The sequence below is a fragment of the Pseudophryne corroboree genome, chromosome 9 (assembly GCF_028390025.1).
Source record: "Pseudophryne corroboree isolate aPseCor3 chromosome 9, aPseCor3.hap2, whole genome shotgun sequence".
NCBI lineage: Eukaryota > Metazoa > Chordata > Amphibia > Anura > Myobatrachidae > Pseudophryne > Pseudophryne corroboree.
Genome location: NC_086452.1, coordinates 10,228,215 through 10,251,088, shown reverse-complemented (window position 1 = coordinate 10,251,088; position 22,874 = coordinate 10,228,215). Strand labels below are relative to the sequence as shown.

Genomic DNA, 22,874 nt, shown 5'->3' with positions numbered 1-22,874 from the left:
ACAAGTAAAGGTAAAGCTAAAATGGAACGTCTACAATAAAACGTTGTATAGACCAAGAAATCATTGTCTCAGCGGGACGAGAGATGGCAGAATCTGATTGGCTGGTATGGACGAAACCTCCTGGTCCATACAGCTCTTGCAGACCTAATGCCAGGCGGTTCTCCGCTGATTACCATTACAGCGCTCTGTGTGTTACCTTTCTCAATCTTTGGGTCAATATCAAAGGTGTCATTTCCGGGGAAGATGCTGCCCTGTCTATAGAAGTACTGGCAGGCCGTCATGCCGGGATGCCCTCCGTCCCCGCTCTCGTAGGCATGGTTCCCAAGAGAGATGTTTCGTAGCTCCAAGTACTGGGGATGCGGGGTACAGTTATTACTACAATAAGCACAGACATCACTCTCAGAACACCATGCTACTGTTACACCTAACGAGTCAGTACAATCACTTCATGAGGCGTAGGTGCAACTTATAGGACAGTCTGCGTGCGAGCCACTGTGATACACTACCTGGACAACACCATGCGTTCAGCGCTAACATTACTCTAACAAAGTGACCATCTGTCCGGCCATAAGGTCCACCCCATACTTCCTCTGAGATCCACCCCATACTTCCTCTGAGATCCACCCCATACTTCCTCTGAGGTCCACCCCATACTTCCTCTGAGGTCCACCCCATACTTCCTCTGAGATCCACCCCATACTTCCTCTGAGATCAACCCCATACTTCCTCTGAGATCCACCCCATACTTCCTCTGAGGTCCACCCCATACTTCCTCTGAGGTCCACCCCATACTTCCTCTGAGGTCCACCCCATACTTCCTCTGAGGTCCACCCCATACTTCCTCTGAGGTGCACCCCATACTTCCTCTGAGGTCCACCCCATACTTCCTCTGAGGTCCCCCCCATACTTCCTCTGAGATCCACCCCAGACTTCCTCTGAGGTCCACCCCATACTTCCTCTGAGGTCCACCCCATACTTCCCCCGAGGTCCCACACAGGGCAGGACATTTCCAGGAACCTATTCCCTTCTGCTGTAAGTGTGGCTCCCTCTCCAGTCCAAATTATGGATGAGGAAAGGGGACAAGGGGAAAGCAGAGGACATGGCAGCCGTAGATATGCTTCATTATCTTAATCTGTCCAGTCTGTGTGTTAAGCAGACATTACTAATGCTGGGCACACACTATACAATTATCTGGCCGACCTGCCACAGATCGGGGGAACACTCGGATAACTGTACAGTGTATTGCTGCAATCGGCCAAAATTGTCAAGCATGTCTGGGAGATTGGATATTTAGTTGGTCGCATCTAGTGTATGTACCCAATATTTCCCTGGTCCTTCACTGTGGAGGATGGGAAAAATATCTCCTCCACAGGGGAGGATCGCAGATACTGTATGGCCTTAAGATATCTGCCGGGCATCAGGCTGCCAGATAGAACATCTGTAGGAGTCTAAAGGTGCATACACATGGAGAGATTTTGACTATGAGAGATTTTGACTGAGAGATTTCCCTTGAACTGGCTGTAGGAGATTTTGACTAACTTTTCCAGCGATTTTGACTATGAGCGATTTTGGCTAACTCATTTAAGCAAGGGGACGCTTTTTCTTTTCCAGCTACATAGCCAAAATTGACTTGCCTGCACAGTCTATTTTTAGCAGCGATAGCGATCTGGCGGGGACGCGCATCGCTATAGCTGGCTGCGTACACATGGAGAGATATGCACTGACTTTCTGAGCGATTTTGACTATATAGTCAAAATCGCTCAGTTATATCGCTCCATGTGTATGCACCTTAACATTTTATCTGACAGTGTATGTCCAGCATAAGGGCGGCTTCTCTCTATCTTGCAGCAGTTCACAGATAAGAGTATGGGGGTAATTCAGAGTTGATGGGAGCAGCAAATTTTTTAGCAGTTGGGCACTGCAGGTGGGCAGATGTAACATGTGCAGAGAGAGTTAGATTTGGGTGAGATATTTTGTTTCTGTGCAGGGTAAATACTGGCTGCTTTATTTTTACACTGCAATTTAGATTTCAGATTGAACACACCCCACCAAATCTAACTCTCTCTGCACATGTTACATCTGCCCCATCTGCAGTGCACATGGTTTTGCCCAACTGCTAACAAATTTGCTGCTACGATCAACTCTGAATTAGACCCTACAGTATGTGAGAAGTGCGGTGCCTGCTACACACAGAATACAGACTGTAATTATACACTGGGCCCATACCAGTGATCTGACAGCCAATGACTGAGTTTTTTGTTCTGTATTAGTCCAACATAGAACAGTGACTGTAATTCACAAACATTTCTCAAAGGGCCAAATCTGTATTAGCCAATCAGATGCATACTTTTATTCTCTATCTTACTATAGACAGATAAAATCCAATTCTCGATTGGTTGCCAAGGTTTTTATACAGTATAACTACAAATTATAATATTACAACCTGGACCATTTGTAGATCAGTGTAAAACATGAACTATGCCCCCTCCGCAAAACAACCAAATAGTCTTTATGTGTAATCTAATCAAGCTCATAGGGGTTGATTCAATTCAGCGCGCTGTTAATAGCGCCAAGAAGAATGTCCCGGAGCAATTCAATTCAGCGCGCTGTTAATAGCACCAAGAAGGATGTCCCAGAGCTATTCAATTCAGCGTGCTGTTAATAGTGCCAAGAAAGATGTCCCAGAGCTATTCAATTCAGCGTGCTGTTAATAGTGCCAAGAAGGATGTCCCAGAGCTATTCAATTCAGCGTGCTGTTAATAGTGCCTAGAAGGATGTCCCAGAGCTATTCAATTCAGCGAGCTGTTAAGCCCGGTTACAGGATTTCTGCTTGCATCCCTCCTGAGGTGCGAGCAGAAATCCGGCAAAACTAGTGCAGACAGAATCGCGCCAGCGCACTTAAGTCGGAGAATGCTCGTTCTTGCAGCTCAACATACGGTTTAAGGCACGAGTACCGGCATTCTCCGACATAACAGCACGCTGAATTGAATACCTCCTTCCCGGCGCTATTCACATTGTGCTGAATTGAATCAACCCCATCAGCAATAAAATATTTGCACATTATTTAAACACTGAAATGGATCATTACGGTAAAGTATAGCAGTGCATCTAATACTCCTTTCAGACCAAGCTTCTCACCTGGGAAATTGCCTGAGCAGCCCGAGTCCTGGCTTGGTGTGAAAGGGTCTATCTGGGTTGCGTGTCCTAGGACTTCAACCCGTGTAATCTGCCGTTTGAATGGCGTAACCCTGATTATCCCACCAAGGTCAGGTCACGCTCATAGGACCAGAGAGGTGGATCAGCTGCGCTTGGAGATGATGTCATCTTCAACCGCCGGCGGATCAGGCAGACTGCACATGGGCGCAGTCTGAAAGGGACAACCCGCCAATAACCCAGATCCTGCGTGAACACGGTTTCAGCATCTGTGGTGCGGCTTGAAACTGCATTCAATAACCCAGGCTGGACACGGGTTTTCCATGTTAAGGGGTATTACTGAGAGAAATAATCATTGACGCATTGAGGGCTCGGACACTCAGAACGAAATGGGGAAATGGGTGTAGCCGTAATTGTCAGAAATGTAAAACTTTCCGGTTGCTTTTTATAAAGTTGCCAAAACCACCGTCCTGCCTGCATCTTCCTACCACTGGCCAGTGATACACTTACAGATAGATGGAACTGGCTTACTTGTTTCATTGTAAAAGCGATGTGATCGTACACGTCTCTCTGGCGGTAAACGGCGTACGTATCGTCTCTCGCATCCTTGTAATCTTTCAGGAACAAGTGTTTGAACGCCACTGTGTTCTCCTCCTTGAAGGTGACCACCATCTGATTGCTGAGTCCGAATAGCACCAGCTGTAGTAGGGAGGGAGACACAATGGCGGTCATTCATTCTGCTCATTACAGCAAAGGTATAATACAGTAGCATGTGCTCAGTGCCCTTCAAGTCTATAACTGACACTATAATTCAGTATTGCTGAGAACCAGACTGACCTCAAAAAACAATGTTCCGTGAAACGCAGAGATAATAGACGGAGACTTAGCAGCATGGTATTACAAGACAAAGGAAGTATTACCATAGAAGTTATTTGCGTGAAAAGAATGAAAGATCTGACTTATATACAACAGGTCCACTTTCTCACATATCACAAGTGGAGCCAGTTACTTTGTTGGCTGAATCAACAATTCTGAGTATGCAAATATTACTTCATTAGGAGCTATTGACGTCACTGACTGATGAGGTACAATGTGCCACATGCCTCATGGATGTCACTGGTTTGTAGGTACTTTGTAAGCTGAAATAGTTCAGCCCAGAAAATGCCTGCCAACTTTAAATGTCGGAGTCAGGAATCATTGCTTGGTGATGTCACTTTGTCATAGTGAACAGACAGGCTGCACTCTCAGTGATGTCACTTTGCCCTAGTGACTGGATAGGCTGCACTCTCAGTGATGTCACTAGTTCCTAGTGACTGGATAGGCTACATCCACAGTGATGTCACTGGCTTCTAGTGACTGGATAGGCTACACTCGCAGTGATGTCACTGGTTCCTAATAACTGGATAGGCTGCACTCTCAGTGATGTCACTGGTTCCTAGTGACTGGATAGTCTGCACTCTCAGTGATGTCACTGGTTCCTAGTGAATGAATAAGCTGCATTCTCAGTGATGTCACAGGTTCCTAATAACTGGATAGGCTGCACTCTCAGTGATGTCACTGGTTCCTAGTGACTGGATAGGCTACACTCTCAGTGATGTCACTGGTTCCTAATAACTGGATAGGCTGCACTCTCAGTGATATCACTGGTTCCTAGTGACTGGATAGGCTACGCTCTCAGTGATGTCACTGGTTCCTAATAACTGGATAGGCTGCACTCTCAGTGATGTCACAGGTTCCTAGTGAACTGATGGGCTGCACGTTCAGTGTTGTTACTGGTTCCTAGTTCTCATGAACATTGGCTCAGGAAACAAAATGGCAACGTGCACTTTTAAAGCAATAGGACACTTATGTACCAGCTGAATCAGGTGACATCTGTCTGCATGTAAATGTCATTAGTGTCAGTAATGGTATTTTTATGGTAAAACCACAGGTTACACACACAGAAGACGAGTGGGATAAGTCTACAACGGACAATCTGGATAGAAGGTCACTAATTGGTCATGTTTCATAACAGAGGCTCTATGAACGCACTGTGCTCAGTCTGGCAGCATATTGCCTTTGTTATGTGGGCGACATGGGACCCTTAGAAGGTCCTCATGTGGTGCCAAGGTCACTAGGTGCCGACGACAGCTCATAAAAAGTGAGAGGACGCAAAGAGTTCCAGCAGCAGAACTCACCTGGATGGTCACCACTGCAATCTTCAGTATCTGAATGCAAAGCTTCCAAGGCTTACGGCCCCGAGCGCGGAATTTCTCACAGGGATTCATAAAGAAGAACTTGAGTTTCCTTCTCAGCTGGTCTTCTATGAGTAGCTCTTCTGTCATGGAGCTGGTTTTAGTCATATAGGGACCCTCCGTCTCATCCAGGGAAGCCGACGCCTTTACCATTCTGTCGGTGTTTTCCATAAGTAGCGGCGGAAACTGTGTTGTATCACTTTACTACCACTCTTAACTCTGGAATACAAAAACAACACAAATTTAATTTTTTTGCATTTTATTTATAAAATTAGCAGAAAGTTACAACAGAAGGTTTGCACGGCAGGGAAGCAAAAGTAAAGGAGTATTTTTATAGTCTAATTCAAGAGCTAAGTCATTAACTCTTAAGGGAAGTCCCAGCAGTTTTAGGTGTCAGAGCTCGCAAGAAACTCAGTCTAGCAAAATGAAGAATTAACTAGAAGAAGCTGAAGCCCACGTCAGCCATGGATAAAGCTAAGGGGCATTTAGCCATTGGTCCAGCAAACTGCGGTCAGCTGGCACATGTAGGAGTACCCGCCTTTCTGCGGCACGTGCAGTGCATATTTGCGTGTTTTACTCTAAGCACACAGCCGTACGGCCAACCCCGTGTGAGCTCCAGTGTTAACAATTGTACGAACACTCTTGTAATGATCGCAAGCATTTTATCCACAACTTAAAATAAAAAAATATATATACACTTAAGAACATATTCATTTACCGTAGCCTTTTCCCAACGTGGTAAATCAGTGGTTAATGCATGCTAATCCACTGATCCTGCGTACAATGCGTAACCATTGGGTTACTCTGCGCACTAAACCCCCTATGGTGCCTCTTTCTTCTGTACCTTGCAGATCTCAAGGCTGTCAGGAAAAGTTCACCCTCAGGAATTAACACGCAGGATAATCCCCGCTGATTGAATCACCCAGGTGTGGCGCGGATAACTGAATATGCCCCTTCCATAACCCCCTATACAAACATATAACAGTGGGCAGGCGTAGTACTGGGGGCCGGATACAAAGATGGCTTCAAACCCAATTTTTTACTTAGTTGAGCGTTTATCGGCCCTCATTCCGAGTTGTTCGCTCGCAAGGCGAATTTAGCAGAGTTACACACGCTAAGCCGCCGCCTACTGGGAGTGAATCTTAGCTTCTTAAAATTGCGACCGACGTAGGCGCAATATTGCGATTACAAACGAGTTAGCAGTTTCAGAGTAGCTCCAGACTTACTCTGCCTGTGCGATCAGTTCAGTGCTTGTCGTTCCTGGTTGACGTCACAAACACACCCAGCGTTCGCCCAGGCACTCCCACCGTTTCTCCGGCCACTCCTGCGTTTTTTCCGGAAACGGTAGCGTTTTCATCCACACGCCCCTGAAACGCCGTGTTTCCGCCCAGTAACACCCATTTCCTGTCAATCACATTACGATCGCCGGAGCGAAGAAAAAGCCGTGAGTAAAAATACTTTCTTCATAGTAAAGTTACTTGGCGCAGTCGCAGTGCGAATATTGCGCATGCGTACTAAGCGGATTTTCACTGCGATGCGATGAAAAATACCGAGCGAACAACTCGGAATGAGGGCCATCATCCGAATGCGTCTAAGTAGCGCTGCACATGTACCACAACGGTACTGCGATGGCGGCTGCGGTGAGGATTTATTCCCAGAGTGGTTCACAGTTAGAGAACGTTTGGGGGCGGTAACAGGGAGTGGCAGCAAAAACACAGACGCGTCAATGGCGTTTTTTAGGCCTGCCCGAACGCAGCTGTAATGGTTCCGGTATCTTACTTCCTGCAGCGCAGCCATAGGACTACTCGGAAGTTCCAAAATCGACTTATCTGGGAGTCTTTGTACGCAGCCGCTGGGACTCACAAAGCGCCGGTGGGTAAAGGGAATTTCCCCTTCTTCGCACGGTTCCTGTGTACACATTCGCAGCTGCTGCGGTATTAGCGTATAGCTCTGATCCAGGCCCTATAGCTCGTACCTCCGTTTTCTATATATACTGTCTAGCCTTCCTGTGACCGGATCTAATCATTATCAGTCATCTGGCAAAGAATACTATAATCATGTTGTAATTAAAGATGGCAGACAAGAACAGAGGAACATTTGTGTATTTGTTAGTGAGATGTCCCAACAGCGCTGATCCCACTTATTACATGTCAGATATTCCCTACCTATAATTATATGTATTTATGCTGGGAATACGCTTGACTGAGATCTGACGTATTATGGTAACCAAAATCAACTATCCCGAAGCAGGAAAATAGAACGTTCACCTTGTTCCCAGGTAACGCAAGAACATCTCATAAATATCAGTCCAGCTGCAGGATTATATACACATATCAATTTATTTAATACAAGTTACTTATATAGTGCACACATATTCTGCATCTCTGTACAGAGAGTGCATCAATCATATCAGTCACTTCCCCAGTGAGCTTACACTCTATATTCCCTATCACATGTACACACACACACACACACACACACACACACACACACACACACACACACACACACACACACACACACACATTACAGAGTGTATCAGTCACATCAGCCCCTGCCCCAGTGAGCTTACACTCTATATTCCCTATCAGACACACACACATTACAGAGAATGTATCAGTCACATCAGCCCCTGCCCCAGTGAGCTTACACTCTATATTCCCTATCACACACACACACATTACAGAGAGTGTATCAGTCACATCAGCCCCTGCCCCAGTAAGCTGACACTCTATATTCCCTATCTCACACACACACACACACACACACACACGCACACACACACACACACACACACACACACACACACACACACACACACACACACACACACACACACACACACACACACATTACAGAGAGTGTATCAGTCACATCAGCCCCTGCCCCAGTGAGCTTACACTCTATATTCCCTATCACATACACACACATTACAGAGAATATCAGTCACATCAGCCACTGCCCCAGTGAGCTTACACTCTATATTCCCTATCACATACACATTACAGAGAGTGTATCAGTCACATCAGCCCCTGCCCCAGTGAGCTTACACTCTATACTCCCTATCACATACACACACATTACAGAGAGTGTATCAGTCACATCAGTCCCTGCCCCAGTGAGCTTACACTCTATATTCCCTATCACATGTACACACACATTACAGAGAGTGTATCAGTCACATCAGCCCCTGCCCCAGTGAGCTAACACTCTATATTCCCTATCAAATGTAGACACATATACACACCAGTCACCGGGGTTCGTTTTTGTCAGAATCCAATTAGCCTACCAGTATAATTTCAGTCATTATCGTTTAATCCATTTTCAAACAGTTGCATTATAGACGGAGCCATTCCTGTTTTACACTGCTAGAAGGGCTACTTAGCCTGCCTCCTTCTCCTCATTCACTTACAAATCAATGAGGTGACTGAGGTAAGACGTTGGCTCCGCTGTGCGCTGACCTGTGGAAGTTCTGGGATTAATCATCGATACTGTGGCCGAGAGATCATCGACTGCAGATTAGTTCTGCGAGATTTCCTAATTGTACGTCCCACATCCTGCATTGTATTAATCAGTGTAATGTAACAACACGGGATACTGGAGGTTATCACCACATCCACGGGCGGACGTTTAGGTCTTCCCTGGAGGTGCAGACTTGAGAGTATGGTGACTGGTCTCATTGTTGGATGCAGAGCTGTGACTTACCCAGTTCTCTATGCGTGTGCTGGAAATGATTCTGCTAGTAATACAGTGTAACATGGATGTAGCTGAATGTGCAGACATGTAACGTCAGGGTAAGGGAGCAGTGTAGAAAGCACAGTGTCCCCGGCATCTCAATGATACGTATATGTAGATCAGGGACCCCAGCCTATACTGTACACGGAGCTGGTACTCACCGGTAGGTGTCCTGGTGCAGGGAGTAATACAGGCAGAGCGTGTGCTTCTCGCTCATATGTCCCAGAATCTCCCTCTTGTACTATATCCCTCCCCTCATCTCTGCTAGTCCCACTCACTGTGTCCCCGGGCTTCTAGCAGTCTCATTCTCTCTGTGACAGTCTCCAGTCACACGGGGCTACTCTCTCACTGACAGTCTCCCAATCACACAGTACAACTCCCAGTGACAGTCTCCCAATCACACAGTACAACTCCCAGTGACAGTCTCCCAATCACACAGTACAGCTCCCAGTGACAGTCTCCCAATCACACAGTACTACTCCCAGTGACAGTCTCCCAATCACACAGTACAACTCCCAGTGACAGTCTCCCAATCACACAGTACAACTCCCAGTGACAGTCTCCCAATCTCACAGTACAACTCCCAGTGACAGTCTCCCAATCACACAGTACTACTCCCAGTGACAGTCTCCCAATCACACAGTACAACTCCCAGTGACAGTCTCCCAATCACACAGTACAACTCCCAGTGACAGTCTCCCAATCACACAGTACAACTCCCAGTGACAGTCTCCCAATCACACAGTACAACTCCCAGTGACAGTCTCCCAATCACACAGTACAACTCCCAGTGACAGTCTCCCAATCACACAGTACAACTCCCAGTGACAGTCTCCCAATCTCACAGTACAACTCCCAGTGACAGTCTCCCAATCACACAGTACAACTCCCAGTGACAGTCTCCCAATCTCACAGTACAACTCCCAGTGACAGTCTCCCAATCACACAGTACAACTCCCAGTGACAGTCTCCCAATCACACAGTACAACTCCCAGTGACAGTCTCCCAATCACACAGTACAACTCCCAGTGACAGTCTCCCAATCACACAGTACAGCTCCCAGTGACAGTCTCCCAATCACACAGTACAGCTCCCAGTGACAGTCTCCCAATCTCTCAGTGACAGTCTCCCAATCACACAGTACAGCTCCCAGTGACAGTCTCCCAATCACACAGTACTACTCCCAGTGACAGTCTCCCAATCACACAGCACTACTCCCAGTGACAGTCTCCCAATCACACAGCACTACTCCCAGTGACAGTCTCCCAATCTCACAGTACAACTCTCAGTGACAGTCTCCCAATCTCACAGTACAGCTCCCAGTGACAGTCTCCCAATCTCACAGTACAGCTCCCAGTGACAGTCTCCCAATCACACAGCACTACTCCCAGTGACAGTCTCCCAATCTCACAGTACAACTCTCAGTGACAGTCTCCCAATCTCACAGTACAGCTCCCAGTGACAGTCTCCCAATCACACAGTACAGCTCCCAGTGACAGTCTCCCAATCACACAGCACTACTCCCAGTGACAGTCTCCCAATCACACAGTACAACTCTCAGTGACAGTCTCCCAATCTCACAGTACAGCTCCCAGTGACAGTCTCCCAATCACACAGTACTACTCTCAGTGACAGTCTCCCAGTCATACAGTGCTACTCTCAGTGACAGCCTCCCAATCACACAGTACAACTCCCAGTGACAGTCTCCCAATCACACAGTACAACTCCCAGTGACAGTCTCCCAATCTCACAGTACAACTCCCAGTGACAGTCTCCCAATCTCACAGTACTACTCTCAGTGACAGTCTCCCAGTCATAAAGTGCTACTCTCAGTGACAGTCTCCCAATCACACAGTACAACTCCCAGTGACAGTCTCCCAATCACACAGTACAGCTCCCAGTGACAGTCTCCCAATCACACAGTACTACTCTCACTGACAGTCTCCCAATCACACAGTACAACTCCCAGTGACAGTCTCTCAGTGACACGGTACTACTCTCAGTCACACAGTGCTACTCCCAGTGACAGTCTCCCAATCACACAGTACAACTCCCAGTGACAGTCTTCCAATCACACAGTACTACTCTCACTGACAGTCTCCCAATCACACAGTACAACTCCCAGTGACAGTCTCTCAGTGACACGATACTACTCCCAGTGACAGTCACCCAGACACACAGTATTATCCTCTCAGTGACAGTCATCCAGTCACACCGTGCTACTCTCAATGACAGCATGCCAATCACACAGTACTACTCCCAGTGACAGTCTCCCAGTCACACAGTACTACTCTCAGTGACAGTCTCCCAGTCACACAGTATTACTCTCTCAGTGACAGTCTCCCAGTCACACAGTACTACTCTCAGTGACAGTCTGCCAATCACACAGTATTATTCTCTCACTGACAGTCATCCAGTCACACCGTGCTACTCTCAGTGCCAGTCTGCCAGTCACACAGTGCTACTCTCAGTGACAAGATAGTTACTACTATAAGTGACAGTCTACCAGTCACACAGTATTACTGTCTCACTGACAGTCATCCAGTCATACAGTGCTACTCTCAGTGACAGTCTCTCAGTAACATGGAACTACTCTCAATGACAGCCTCTCAGTAACACGGTACTACTCTCAGTGATAGCCTCCCAGTGACAGGTATGCTTCTCTCTCAGTGACACATTACTTCTCTCTCAGTGACAGTCTCCCAGTGACACATTACTTCTCTCTCAGTGACAGTCTCCCAGTGACAGGTATGCTTCTCTCTCAGTGACAGTCTCTCAGTGACACACTACTTCTCTCTCAGTGTAAGTCTCTCAGTGACAGGTATGCATTTCTCTCAGTAACAGTCTCCCAGTGACAGGTATGCTTCTCTCTCAGTGACAGTCTCTCAGTGAAACACTGCTTCTCTCTCTGTGACAGTCTCTCCGTGACACGCTGCTTCTCTCAGTGACAGTCTCCCAGTGACAGGTATGCTTCTTTCTCAGTGACAGGTATGCTTATCTCTCAGTGACAGTCTCTCAGTGACAGGTATGCTTCTCTCTCAGTGACAGGTATGCTTCTCTCAGTGACAGTCTCTCAGTGACAGGTATGCTTCTCTCAGTGACAGGTATGTTTCTCTCAGTGACAGTCTCTCAGTGACAGGTATGCTTCTCTCAGCGACAGGTATGCTTCTCTCAGTGACAGGTATGCTTCTCTCTCAGTGACAGGTATGCTTCTCTCAGTGACAGTCTCTCAGTGACAGGTATGCTTCTCTCAGTGACAGTCTCTCAGCGACAGGTATGCTTCTCTCAGTGACAGGTATGCTTCTCTCTCAGTGACAGTATCTCAGTGACAGGTATGCTTCTCTCAGTGACAGTCTCTCAGTGACAGGTATGCTTCTCTCAGTGACAGGTATGCTTATCTTTCAGTGACAGTCTCTCAGTGACAGGTATGCTTCTCTCAGTAACAGGTATGCTTCTCTCAGTGACAGGTATGCTTCTCTCTCAGTGACAGTCTCTCAGTGACAGGTATGCTTCTCTCAGTGACAGGGATGCTTCTCTCTCAGTGACAGTCTCTCAGTGACAGGTATGCTTCTCTCAGTGACAGTCTCTCAGTGACAGGTATGCTTCTCTCTCAGTGACAGGTATGCTTCTCTCTCAGTGACAGTCTCTCAGTGACAGGTATGCTTCTCTCAGTGACAGTCTCTCAGTGACAGGTATGCTTCTCTCAGTGACAGTCTCTCAGTGACAGGTATGCTTCTCTTTCAGTGACAGTCTCTCAGTGACAGGTATGCTTCTCTCAGTGACAGTCTCTCAGTGACAGGTATGCTTCTCTCAGTGACAGTCTCTCAGTGACAGGTATGCTTCTCTCTCAGTGACAGGTATGCTTCTCTCAGTGACAGTCTCTCAGTGACAGGTATACTTCTCTCAGTGACAGTCCCTCAGTGACAGGTATACTTCTCTCAGTGACAGTCTCTCAGTGACAGGTATGCTTCTCTTTCAGTGACAGTCTCTCAGTGACAGGTATGCTTCTCTCAGTGACAGTCTCTCAGTGACAGGTATGCTTCTCTCAGTGACAGTCTCTCAGTGACAGGTATTCTTCTCTCAGTGACAGGTATGCTTCTCTCTCAGTGACACGCACTCTCTCTGTATGAACCTGTCAGTTGCAGCCTCTCCGAGTCTCTCAGCAGCGGCCGGTGTCTCTGGCAGCTCTGCCTCAGGCGCTGCTGCATCTCTCAGTGTCTCCGTCACGTGATCCCCCCCTCTCTCCCCCAGCTCTGCAGTAACCAGGGAGACGTACCTGCAAGCCGCCCGCTCCATCACTGGCTGGCACTCCTGCCAATCACGTCGCGGGCCCGCCCAGGCACCGCTGGCTCGGATATTGAGAGTCTATTTATTGGCTGCTCCCGCTGTCACTCACCCAGGTGCCGGCCGCGTGCCATGGTTACCGGGGTTACCAGGGACGCCGCCAAAGGGCCCAGCTGCGAGGCACTCCGTGCTGAGACGCCCGGACACCCGCTCACCCGGACGCCGACACCGCACCCTGACACCTCTCACCGGCCTGAGGTAAGCCCGTGTGTGCCGCTTTCTCTCAGCCATTACAGAGTGGTGCTGCGCCAGTGACGCACATTCCGCAGTGCACAGCGCGGGAGTAACGTGGCCCCGGGTGATGTACGTACCTGCTCCTGCCCTGTCCAGCCCAGCCGCCCGGAGGCAAGATGGAGTTTAGTGCCTCCCCACCCTAAAATAATGGGAAAACAAAATATTGGGCGAGTATGTGTGTGACTGTGTGTATGTATGTATGTATGTATGTATGTGTGTATGTGTGTGTGTATATATATATATATATATATATATATATATATATATATATATATATATATATATATATATATATTTCTCTATCGTCCTAGTGGATGCTGGGGTTCCTGAAAGGACCATGGGGAATAGCGGCTCCGCAGGAGACAGGGCACAAAAAGTAAAGCTTTAGGATCAGGAGGTGTGTACTGGCTCCTCCCCCTATGACCCTCCTCCAAGCCTCAGTTAGATTTTTGTGCCCGGCCGAGAAGGGTGCAATCTAGGTGGCTCTCCTAAAGAGCTGCTTAGAAAAGTTTAGCTTAGGTTTTTTATTTTACAGTGAGTCCTGCTGGCAACAGGATCACTGCAACGAGGGACTTAGGGGAGAAGAAGTGAACTCACCTGCGTGCAGGATGGATTGGCTTCTTGGCTACTGGACATCAGCTCCAGAGGGACGATCACAGGTACAGCCTGGATGGTCACCGGAGCCTCGCCGCCGGCCCCCTTGCAGATGCTGAAACATGAAGAGGTCCAGAATCGGCGGCAGAAGACTCCTCAGTCTTCTAAAGGTAGCGCACAGCACTGCAGCTGTGCGCCATTTTCCTCTCAGCACACTTCACACGGCAGTCACTGAGGGTGCAGGGCGCTGGGAGGGGGGCGCCCTGGGAGGCAAATGAATACCTATTTTGGCTAAAAATACCTCACATATAGCCTCCGGAGGCTATATGGAGATATTTAACCCCTGCCAGAATCCGTTAAGAGCGGGAGACGAGGCCGCCGAAAAAGGGGCGGGGCCTATCTCCTCAGCACACAGCGCCATTTTCCCTCACAGAAAGGCTGGAGGGAAGGCTCCCAGGCTCTCCCCTGCACTGCACTACAGAAACAGGGTTAAAACAGAGAGGGGGGGCACTAATTTGGCGTTAGAAATATATAAAAAAGATGCTATAAGGGAAAACGCTTATATAAGGTTGTCCCTATATAATTATAGCGTTTTTGGTGTGTGCTGGCAAACTCTCCCTCTGTCTCTCCAAAGGGCTAGTGGGTCCTGTCCTCTATCAGAGCATTCCCTGTGTGTGTGCTGTGTGTCGGTACGTGTGTGTCGACATGTAGGAGGACGATGTTGGTGAGGAGGCGGAGCAATTGCCTGTAATGGTGATGTCACTCTCTAGGGAGTCGACACCGGAATGGATGGCTTATTTAGGGAATTACGTGATAATGTCAACACGCTGCAAGGTCGGTTGACGACATGAGACGGCCGACAAACAATTAGTACCGGTCCAGACGTCTCAAAAACACCGTCAGGGGTTTTTAAAACGCCCGTTTACTTTAGTCGGTCGACACAGACACAGACAGGGACACTGAATCCAGTGTCGACGGTGAATAAATAAACGTATTCCTTATTAGGGCCACACGTTAAAGGCAATGAAGGAGGTGTTACATATTTCTGATACTACAAGTACCACAAAAGAGGGTATTATGTGGGATGTGAAAAAACTACCATAGTTTTTCCTGAATCAGATAAATTAAATAAAGTGTGTGATGATGCGTGGGTTCCCCCCGATAGAAAATTATGGGCGGTATACCCTTTCCCGCCAGAAGTTAGGGCGCGTTGGGAAACACCCCTTAGGGTGGATAAGGCGCTCACACGCTTATCAAAACAAGTGGCGGTACCGTCTATAGATAGGGCCGTCCTCAAGGACCAGCTGACAGGAGGCTGGAAAATATCATAAAAAGTATATACACACATACTGGTGTTATACTGCGACCAGCGATCGCCTCAGCCTGGATGTGCAGAGCTGGGGTGGCTTGGTCGGATTCCCTGACTAAAAATATTGATACCCTTGACAGGGACAGTATTTTATTGACTATAGAGCATTTAAAGGATGCATTTCTATATATGCGAGATACACAGAGGGATATTTGCACTCTGGCATCAAGAGTAAATGCGATGTCCATAACTGCCAGAAGATGTTATGGACACGACAGTGGTCAGGTGATGCAGATTCCAAACGGCACAAAGGTGTATTGCCGTATAAAGGAAGAGGAGTTATTTGGGGTCGGTCCATCGGACCTGGTGGCCACGGCAACTGCTGGAAAATCCACCGTTTTTACCCTAAGTCCCATCTCTGCAGAAAAAGACACCGTCTTTTCAGCCTCAGCCCTTTCGTCCCTATAAGATCATATCTGCCCAGGGATAGAGGAAAGGGAAGAAGACTGCAACAGGCAGCCCATTCCCAGGAACAGAAGCGTTCCACCGCTTCTGACAAGTTCTCAGCATGGCGCTGAGACCGTACAGGACCCCTGGATCCTACAAGTAGTATCCCAGGGGTACAGATTGGAATGTCGAGACGTTTCCCCTTCGCAGGCTCCTGAAGTCTGCTTTACCAAGGTCTCCCTCCGACAAGGAGGCAGTATGGGAAAAAATTCACAAGCTGTATTCCCAGCAGGTGATAATTAAATTACCCCTCCTACTACAAGAAAAGGGGTATTATTCCACACTATATTGTGGTACTGAAGCCAGAAGGCTAGGTGAGACTTATTCTAAATCTAAAAAATTTTTGAACACTTACAAAGGTTCAAATCAAGATGGAGTCACTCAGAGCAGTGATAACGAACAGGAAGAAGGGGACTATATAGTGTTCCGGGACATCAGGGATGCTTACCTCTATGTCCCAAATTTGCCCTTCTCACTAAGGGTACCTCAGGTTCGTGGTGCAGAACTGTCACTATCAGTTTCAGACGCTGCCGTTTGGATTGTCCACGGCACCCCGGGTCTTTACTAAGGTAATGGCCGAAATGATGATTCTTCTTCGAAGAAAAGGCGTCTTAATTATCCCTTACTTGGACGATCTCCTGATAAGGGCATAGTCCAGGGAACAGTTGGAGGTAGGAGTAGCACTATCTCGGATACTGCTACAACAGCACGGGTGGATTCTAAATATTCCAAAATCGCAGCTGATCCCGACGACACGTCTGCTGTGCCTAGGGATGATTCTGGACACAGTCCAGAAAAAGGTGTTTCTCCCGAAAGAGAAAGCCAGGGAGTTATCCGAGCTAGTCAGGAACCTCCTAAAAACAGTGCATCATTGCACAAGGGTCCTGGTAGAAAATGGTGGCTTCCTACGAAGCAATTCCATTCGGCAGATTTCACGCAAGAACTTTTCAGTGGGATCTGCTGGACAAATGGTCCGGATCGCATCTTCAGATGCATCAGCGGATAACCCTATATCCAAGGACAAGGGTGTCTCTCCTGTGGTGGTTATAGAGTGCTCATCTTCTAGAGGGCCGCAGATTCGGCATTCAGGATTGGATGCTGGTGACCACGGAGCCCAGCCCGAGAGGCTGGGGAGCAGTCACACAAGGAAAAAATTTCCAGGGAGTGTGATCAAGTCTGGAGACTTTTCTCCACATAAATATACTGGAGCTAAGGGTAAATTTATAATGCTCTAAGCTTAGCAAGACCTCTGCTTCAAGGTCAGCCGGTATTGATCCAGTGGGAAAAACATCACGGCAGTCGCCCACGTAAACAGACAGGGCGACACAAGAAGCAGGAGGGCAATGGCAAAAACTGCAAGGACTTTTCGCTGGGCGGAAAATCATGTGATAGCACTGTCAGCAGTGTTTCATCCCGGGAATGGAAACTGGGAAGCAGACTTCCTCAGCAGGCACGACCTCCACCCGGGAGAGTGGAAACTTCATCGGGAAGTTTTTTCCACATGATTGTAAACCGTTGGGAAATACCAAAGGTGGACATGATGGCGTCCCGTCTGAACAAAAAACGGGACAGGTATTGCGCCAGGTCAAGAGACCCTCAGGCAATAGCTGTGGACGTTCTGGTAACACCGTGGGTGTACCAGTCGGTGTATGTGTTCCCTCCTCTGCTTCTCATACCTAAGGTGCTGAGAATTATAAGACGTAGAGGAGTAAGAACTATACTCATGGCTCCGGATTGGCCAAGAAGGACTTGGTACCCGGAACTTCAAGAGATGTTTACAGAGGTCTTATGGCCTCTGCCGCTAAGAAGGGACTTGCTTCAGCAAGTACCATGTCTGTTCCAAGACTTACCGCAGCTGCGTTTGTTGGCATGGCGGTGGAACGCCGGATCCTAAGGGAAAAAGGCATTCCGGAAGAGGTCATTCCTACCCTGGTCAAAGCCAGAAAGGAGGTGACCGCACAACATTATCACCACATGTGGCGAAAATATGTTGCGTGGTGTGAGGCCAGGAAGGCCCCACAAAGAAATTTCAACTCGGTCGATTCCTGCATTTCCTGCAAACAGGAGTGTCTATGGGCCTCAAATTGGGGTCCATTAAGGTTCAAATTTCGGCCCTGTCAATTTTCTTCCAGAAAGAATTGGCTTCAGTTCCTGAAGTCCAGAACTTTGTCAAGGGAGTATTGCATATACAACCCTCTTTTGTGCCTCCAGTGGCACTGTGGGATCTCAACGTAGTTCTGGGATTCTTCAAATCACATTGGTTTAAAACCAGTCAAATCTGTGGATTTGAAGCATCTCACATGAAAAGTGACCATGTTCTTGGCCCTGGCCTGGACCAGGCGAGTGTCAAATTGGTGGTTTTTTTCTCAAAAAAGCCCATATTTGTTTGTCCATTCGGACAGGGCAGAGCTGCGGACTCGTCCCCAGTTCTCTCCCTAAGGTGGTGTCAGTGTTTCACCTGAACCAGCTTATTGTGGTGCCTTGCACCTACTAGGGACTTGGAGGACTCCAAGTTGCTAGATGTTGTCAGGGCCCTGAAAATATAGGTTCCAGGACGGCTGGAGTCAGGAAAACTGACTTGCTGTTATCCTGTATGCACCCAACAAACTGGGTGCTCTTGCTTTTAAGCAGACTATTGCTAGTTGGATGTGTAATACAATTCAGCTTGCACATTCTGTGGCAGGCCTGCCACAGCCAAAATATGTAAATGCCCATTCCACAAGGAAGGTGGGCTCATCTTGGGCGGCTGCCCGAGGGGTCTCGGCTTTACAACTTTGCCGAGCGGTTATTTAGTCAGGGGCAAACACGTTTGTAAAATCCTACAAATTTGATACCCTGGCTAAGGAGGACCTGGAGTTCTCTCATTCGGTGCTGCAGAGTCATCCGCACTCTCCCGCCCGTTTGGGAGCTTTGGTATAATCCCCATGGTCCTTTCAGGAACCCCAGCATCCACTAGGACGATAGAGAAAATAAGAATTTACTTACCGATAATTCTATTTCTCGGAGTCCGTAGTGGATGCTGGGCGCCCATCCCAAGTGCGGATTATCTGCATTACTTGTACATAGTTACAAAAATCGGGTTATTATTGTTGTGAGCCATCTTTTCAGAGGCTCCGCTGTTATCATACTGTTAACTGGGTTTAGATCACAAGTTGTACGGTGTGATTGGTGTGGCTGGTATGAGTCTTACCCGGGATTCAAAATTCCTCCCTTATTGTGTACGCTCGTCCGGGCACAGTACCTAACTGGCTTGGAGGAGGGTCATAGGGGGAGGAGCCAGTGCACACCACCTGATCGGAAAGCTTTACTTTTGTGCCCTGTCTCCTGCGGAGCCGCTATTCCCCATGGTCCTTTCAGGAACCCCAGCATCCACTACGGACTCCGAGAAATAGAATTATCGGTAAGTAAATTCTTATTATATATATATATATATATATATATATATATATATATATATATATATATATATATATATATATACACACACACATACACGTACGTACACACACACACTCAACAAAGAGAGGTGCTGCGACTTAGGGACAGAGAGCGGCGCTGCAAGGGGTGAGGCAGAGAGAGGTGCTGCGACTTAGGGACAGAGAGCGGCGCTGCAAGGGGTGAGGCAGAGAGAGGCGCTGCGACCTAGGGACAAAGAACGGCGCTGCAAGGGGGTGAGGCAGAGAGAGGTGCTGCGACCTAGGGACAGAGGAATGGCGCTGCAAGGGGGTGATGCAGAGAGAGGTGCTGCGACCTAGGGACAAAGAACGGCGCTGCAAGGGGGTGAGGCAGAGAGAGGTGCTGCGACTTAGGGACAGAGAGCGGCGCTGCAAGGTGGTGAGGCAGAGAGAGGCGCTGCGACCTAGGGACAGAGGAATGGCGCTGCAAGGGTGTGAGGCAGAGAGAGGCGCTGTGACCTAGGGACAGAGAACGGCGCTGCAAGGGGGTGAGGCAGAGAGGCGCTGTGACCTAGGGGCAGAGAACGGCGCTGCAAGGGGGTGAGGCAGGGAGAGGTGCTGCAAACTAGGGACAGAGAACGGCGCTGCAAGGGGGTGAGGCAGAGAGAGGTGCTGCAAACTAGGGACGGAGAACGGCGCTGCAAGGGGGTGAGGCAGAGAGTGGCGCTGCGACCTAGGGACAGAGAACGGCGCTGCAAGGGGGTGAGGCAGAGAGAGGCGCTGCGACCTAGGGACAGAGAACGGCGCTGCAAGGTGGTGAGGCACAGAGAGGCGCTGCGACCTAGGGGCAGAGAACGGCGCTGCAAGGGGGTGAGGCAGGGAGAGGTGCTGCAAACTAGGGACAGAGAACGGCGCTGCAAGGGGGTGAGGCAGGGAGAGGTGCTGCAAACTAGGGACAGAGAACGGCGCTACAAGGGGGTGAGGCAGAGAGAGGCGCTGCAACCTAGGGACAGAGAACGGCGCTGCAAGGTGGTGAGACAGAGAGGCGCTGCGACCTAGGGACAGAGGAATGGCGCTGCAAGGGGGTGAGTCAGAGAGAGGCGCTGCGACCTAGGGACAGAGGAATGGCGCTGCAAGGGTGTGAGGCAGAGGCGCTGTGACCTAGGGGCAGAGAACGGCGCTGCAAGGGGGTGAGGCAGAGACGGGCGCTGCGACCTAGGGGCAGAGAACTGCGCTGCAAGGGGGTGAGGCAGGGAGAGGTGCTGCAAACTAGGGACGGAGAACGGCGCTGCAAGGGGGTGAGGCAGAGAGTGGCGCTGCGAACTAGGGACAGAGAACGGCGCTGCAAGGGGATGAGGCAGAGAGAGGCGCTGCGACCTAGGGACAGAGAATGGCGCTGCAAGGGGGTGAGGCAGAGAGGCGCTGCGACCTAGGGACAGAGAACAGCGCTACAACGGGGTGAGGCAGAGACAGGCGCTGCGACCTAGGGACAGAGAACGGCGCTGCAAGGGGGTGAGGTAGAGAGAGGCGCTGCGACCTAGGGACAGAGAACGGCGCTGCAACTGGGTGAGGCAGAGACAGGCGCTGCGACCTAGTGACAGAGAACGGCGCTTCCAGGGGGTGAGGCAGAGAGAGGCGCTGCGACCTAGGGACAAAGAACGGTGCTGCAAGGGGGTGAGGCAGAGAGAGGCGCTGCAACCTACGTACAGAGAATTGCGCTGCAAGGGGGTGAGGCAGAGAGAGGCGCTGCGACCTAGGGACAGAGAACGGTGCTGCAAGGGGGTGAGGCAGAGAGAGGCGCTGCGACCTAGGGACAAAGAACGGCGCTGCAAGGGGGTGAGGCAGAGAGAGGTGCTGCGACCTAGGGACAAAGAACGGCGCTGCAAGGGGGTGAGGCAGAGAGAGGCGCTGCGACCTAGGGGCAGAGAACGGCGCTGCAAGGGGGTGAGGCAGGGAGAGGTGCTGCAAACTAGGGACAGAGAACGGCGCTGCAAGGGGGTGAGGCGCTGCAAACTAGGGACAGAGAACGGCGCTGCAAGGGGGTGAGGCAGAGAGAGGCGCTGCGACCTAGGGACAGAGAACGGCGCTGCAAGGGGGTGAGGCAGAGAGAGGCGCTGCGACCTAGGGACAGAGAACGGCGCTGCAAGGGGGTGAGGCAGAGAGAGGCGCGGCGACCTAGGGACAGAGAGCGGCGCTGCAAGGGTGTGAGGCAGAGAGAGGAGCTGCGACAGAGGGCGGTGCTGCAAGGGGGTGAGGCAGAGAGAGGAGCTGCGACCTAGGGACAGAGAACGGCGCTGCAAGGGGTGAGGCAGAGAGAGGCGCTGCGACCTAGGGACTAAGGGTGGCGCTGCAAGGGGGTGAGGCAGAGAGACGCTGTAGTTTCTGTGACGAGTTAACACTCGCCGTTTATACATACATTGGTACAGTGGTGCATGCTTGTCATCTTCCTAGAAAAAAACATTTTGGCCTGGTCTCGTTATATGGAAACTGTGCCGTGTGTGGTGTCTCAGATGATTCATGTATTTCATATCAGAAAGCCACAGTCATGTGGTGGCCAATGCTTGGGAGAAATGGTCATTAGTGGAACAGGAGGGTGTTCTGTAAGAATTCAATATGGGATCCCTTCAATCCTAGAGCTACAGCTGCTTGTGTTGTCGCCACGCGGCGCCCTGTAGAAAGATCTCCTAATCCCCGTGCCTGGACAGAATAGAGACTCCCTGTCCAGGAGCTGCTGCAGATAGTGACTCCTCTCATCCAAACGTGGAGGTCTCCTTCCATGTGGGGAGTGCACGGTTATAAGAATGTACATCCGCGATCCGCTGCACTCGCTACCAGTACCTGGTGACATACATTGGTTACATGTACATGGAATAAATGGGCACATTTCACACAGGTAAAAACTTTGGCTAGAACGTACATTAGCATAGACTGTCCATAGCAAACAATACACATTGTAACATAAGAAACAAAGACATGACCAGGTTTAGGTCAGCGACGTGGAACACTGTCACATGCAGACATTCGGGAGCCCATTTATCAATTATCACATTCTCAATGTGATATCAGCATCCAGAATTGCATTGCACTATGTGATAATCCTGTCCGGAGTATCAAATAGCACACACAGGGACAGGGGCTCCAAAAAGAGGCCGTCCCTGCGATATGCTCCTCAGTCACATCGAGCAGTGTATGCAGCTCCTACCCTAATATCCGACATTTCCTTTCACAGGGGAGGAACAGGGAAATGCCTTCCACCCCCCAAGGGGAGGAGCCCAGATAACGTGTGGCCATACACTGTGAGATATCTCACAGGGGAGGAACAGGGAAATGTCTCCTCAGGGGAGGAGCCCAGATACCGTGTGGCCATAC

The 22,874-nt window shown here is 49.4% G+C and overlaps 2 protein-coding genes across 8 annotated transcripts in view; one reads left to right on the top strand and one right to left on the bottom strand.

Moving 5' to 3' along the window:
- MCOLN3 (mucolipin TRP cation channel 3) overlaps positions 1–22,874 on the bottom strand; it is a 70,813-nt gene that overhangs the window by 29,116 nt on the left and 18,823 nt on the right. Inside the window, exons 1-4 of one of the 5 annotated variants that reach the window (XM_063938951.1) lie at positions 13,399–13,535; positions 5,331–5,606; positions 3,685–3,852; positions 197–350 (exon numbers count right to left, since the gene is read on the bottom strand). In XM_063938951.1, coding sequence (XP_063795021.1) covers positions 197–350; positions 3,685–3,852; positions 5,331–5,558 — 550 coding nt within the window. In that variant the 5' untranslated portion in view covers positions 5,559–5,606; positions 13,399–13,535. The other 4 variants (XM_063938950.1, XM_063938949.1, XM_063938952.1 and 1 more) reach the window with 4 other exon arrangements.
- Positions 13,551–22,874, top strand: part of DNAI3 (dynein axonemal intermediate chain 3) — a 400,488-nt gene continuing 391,164 nt past the window's right edge. For all 3 annotated transcript variants that reach the window (XM_063938944.1, XM_063938942.1, XM_063938943.1), the window contains exon 1: positions 13,551–13,664. The gene's annotated coding sequence lies outside the window, so the exon portion shown is untranslated. The remainder of the gene's footprint in view (positions 13,665–22,874) is intronic.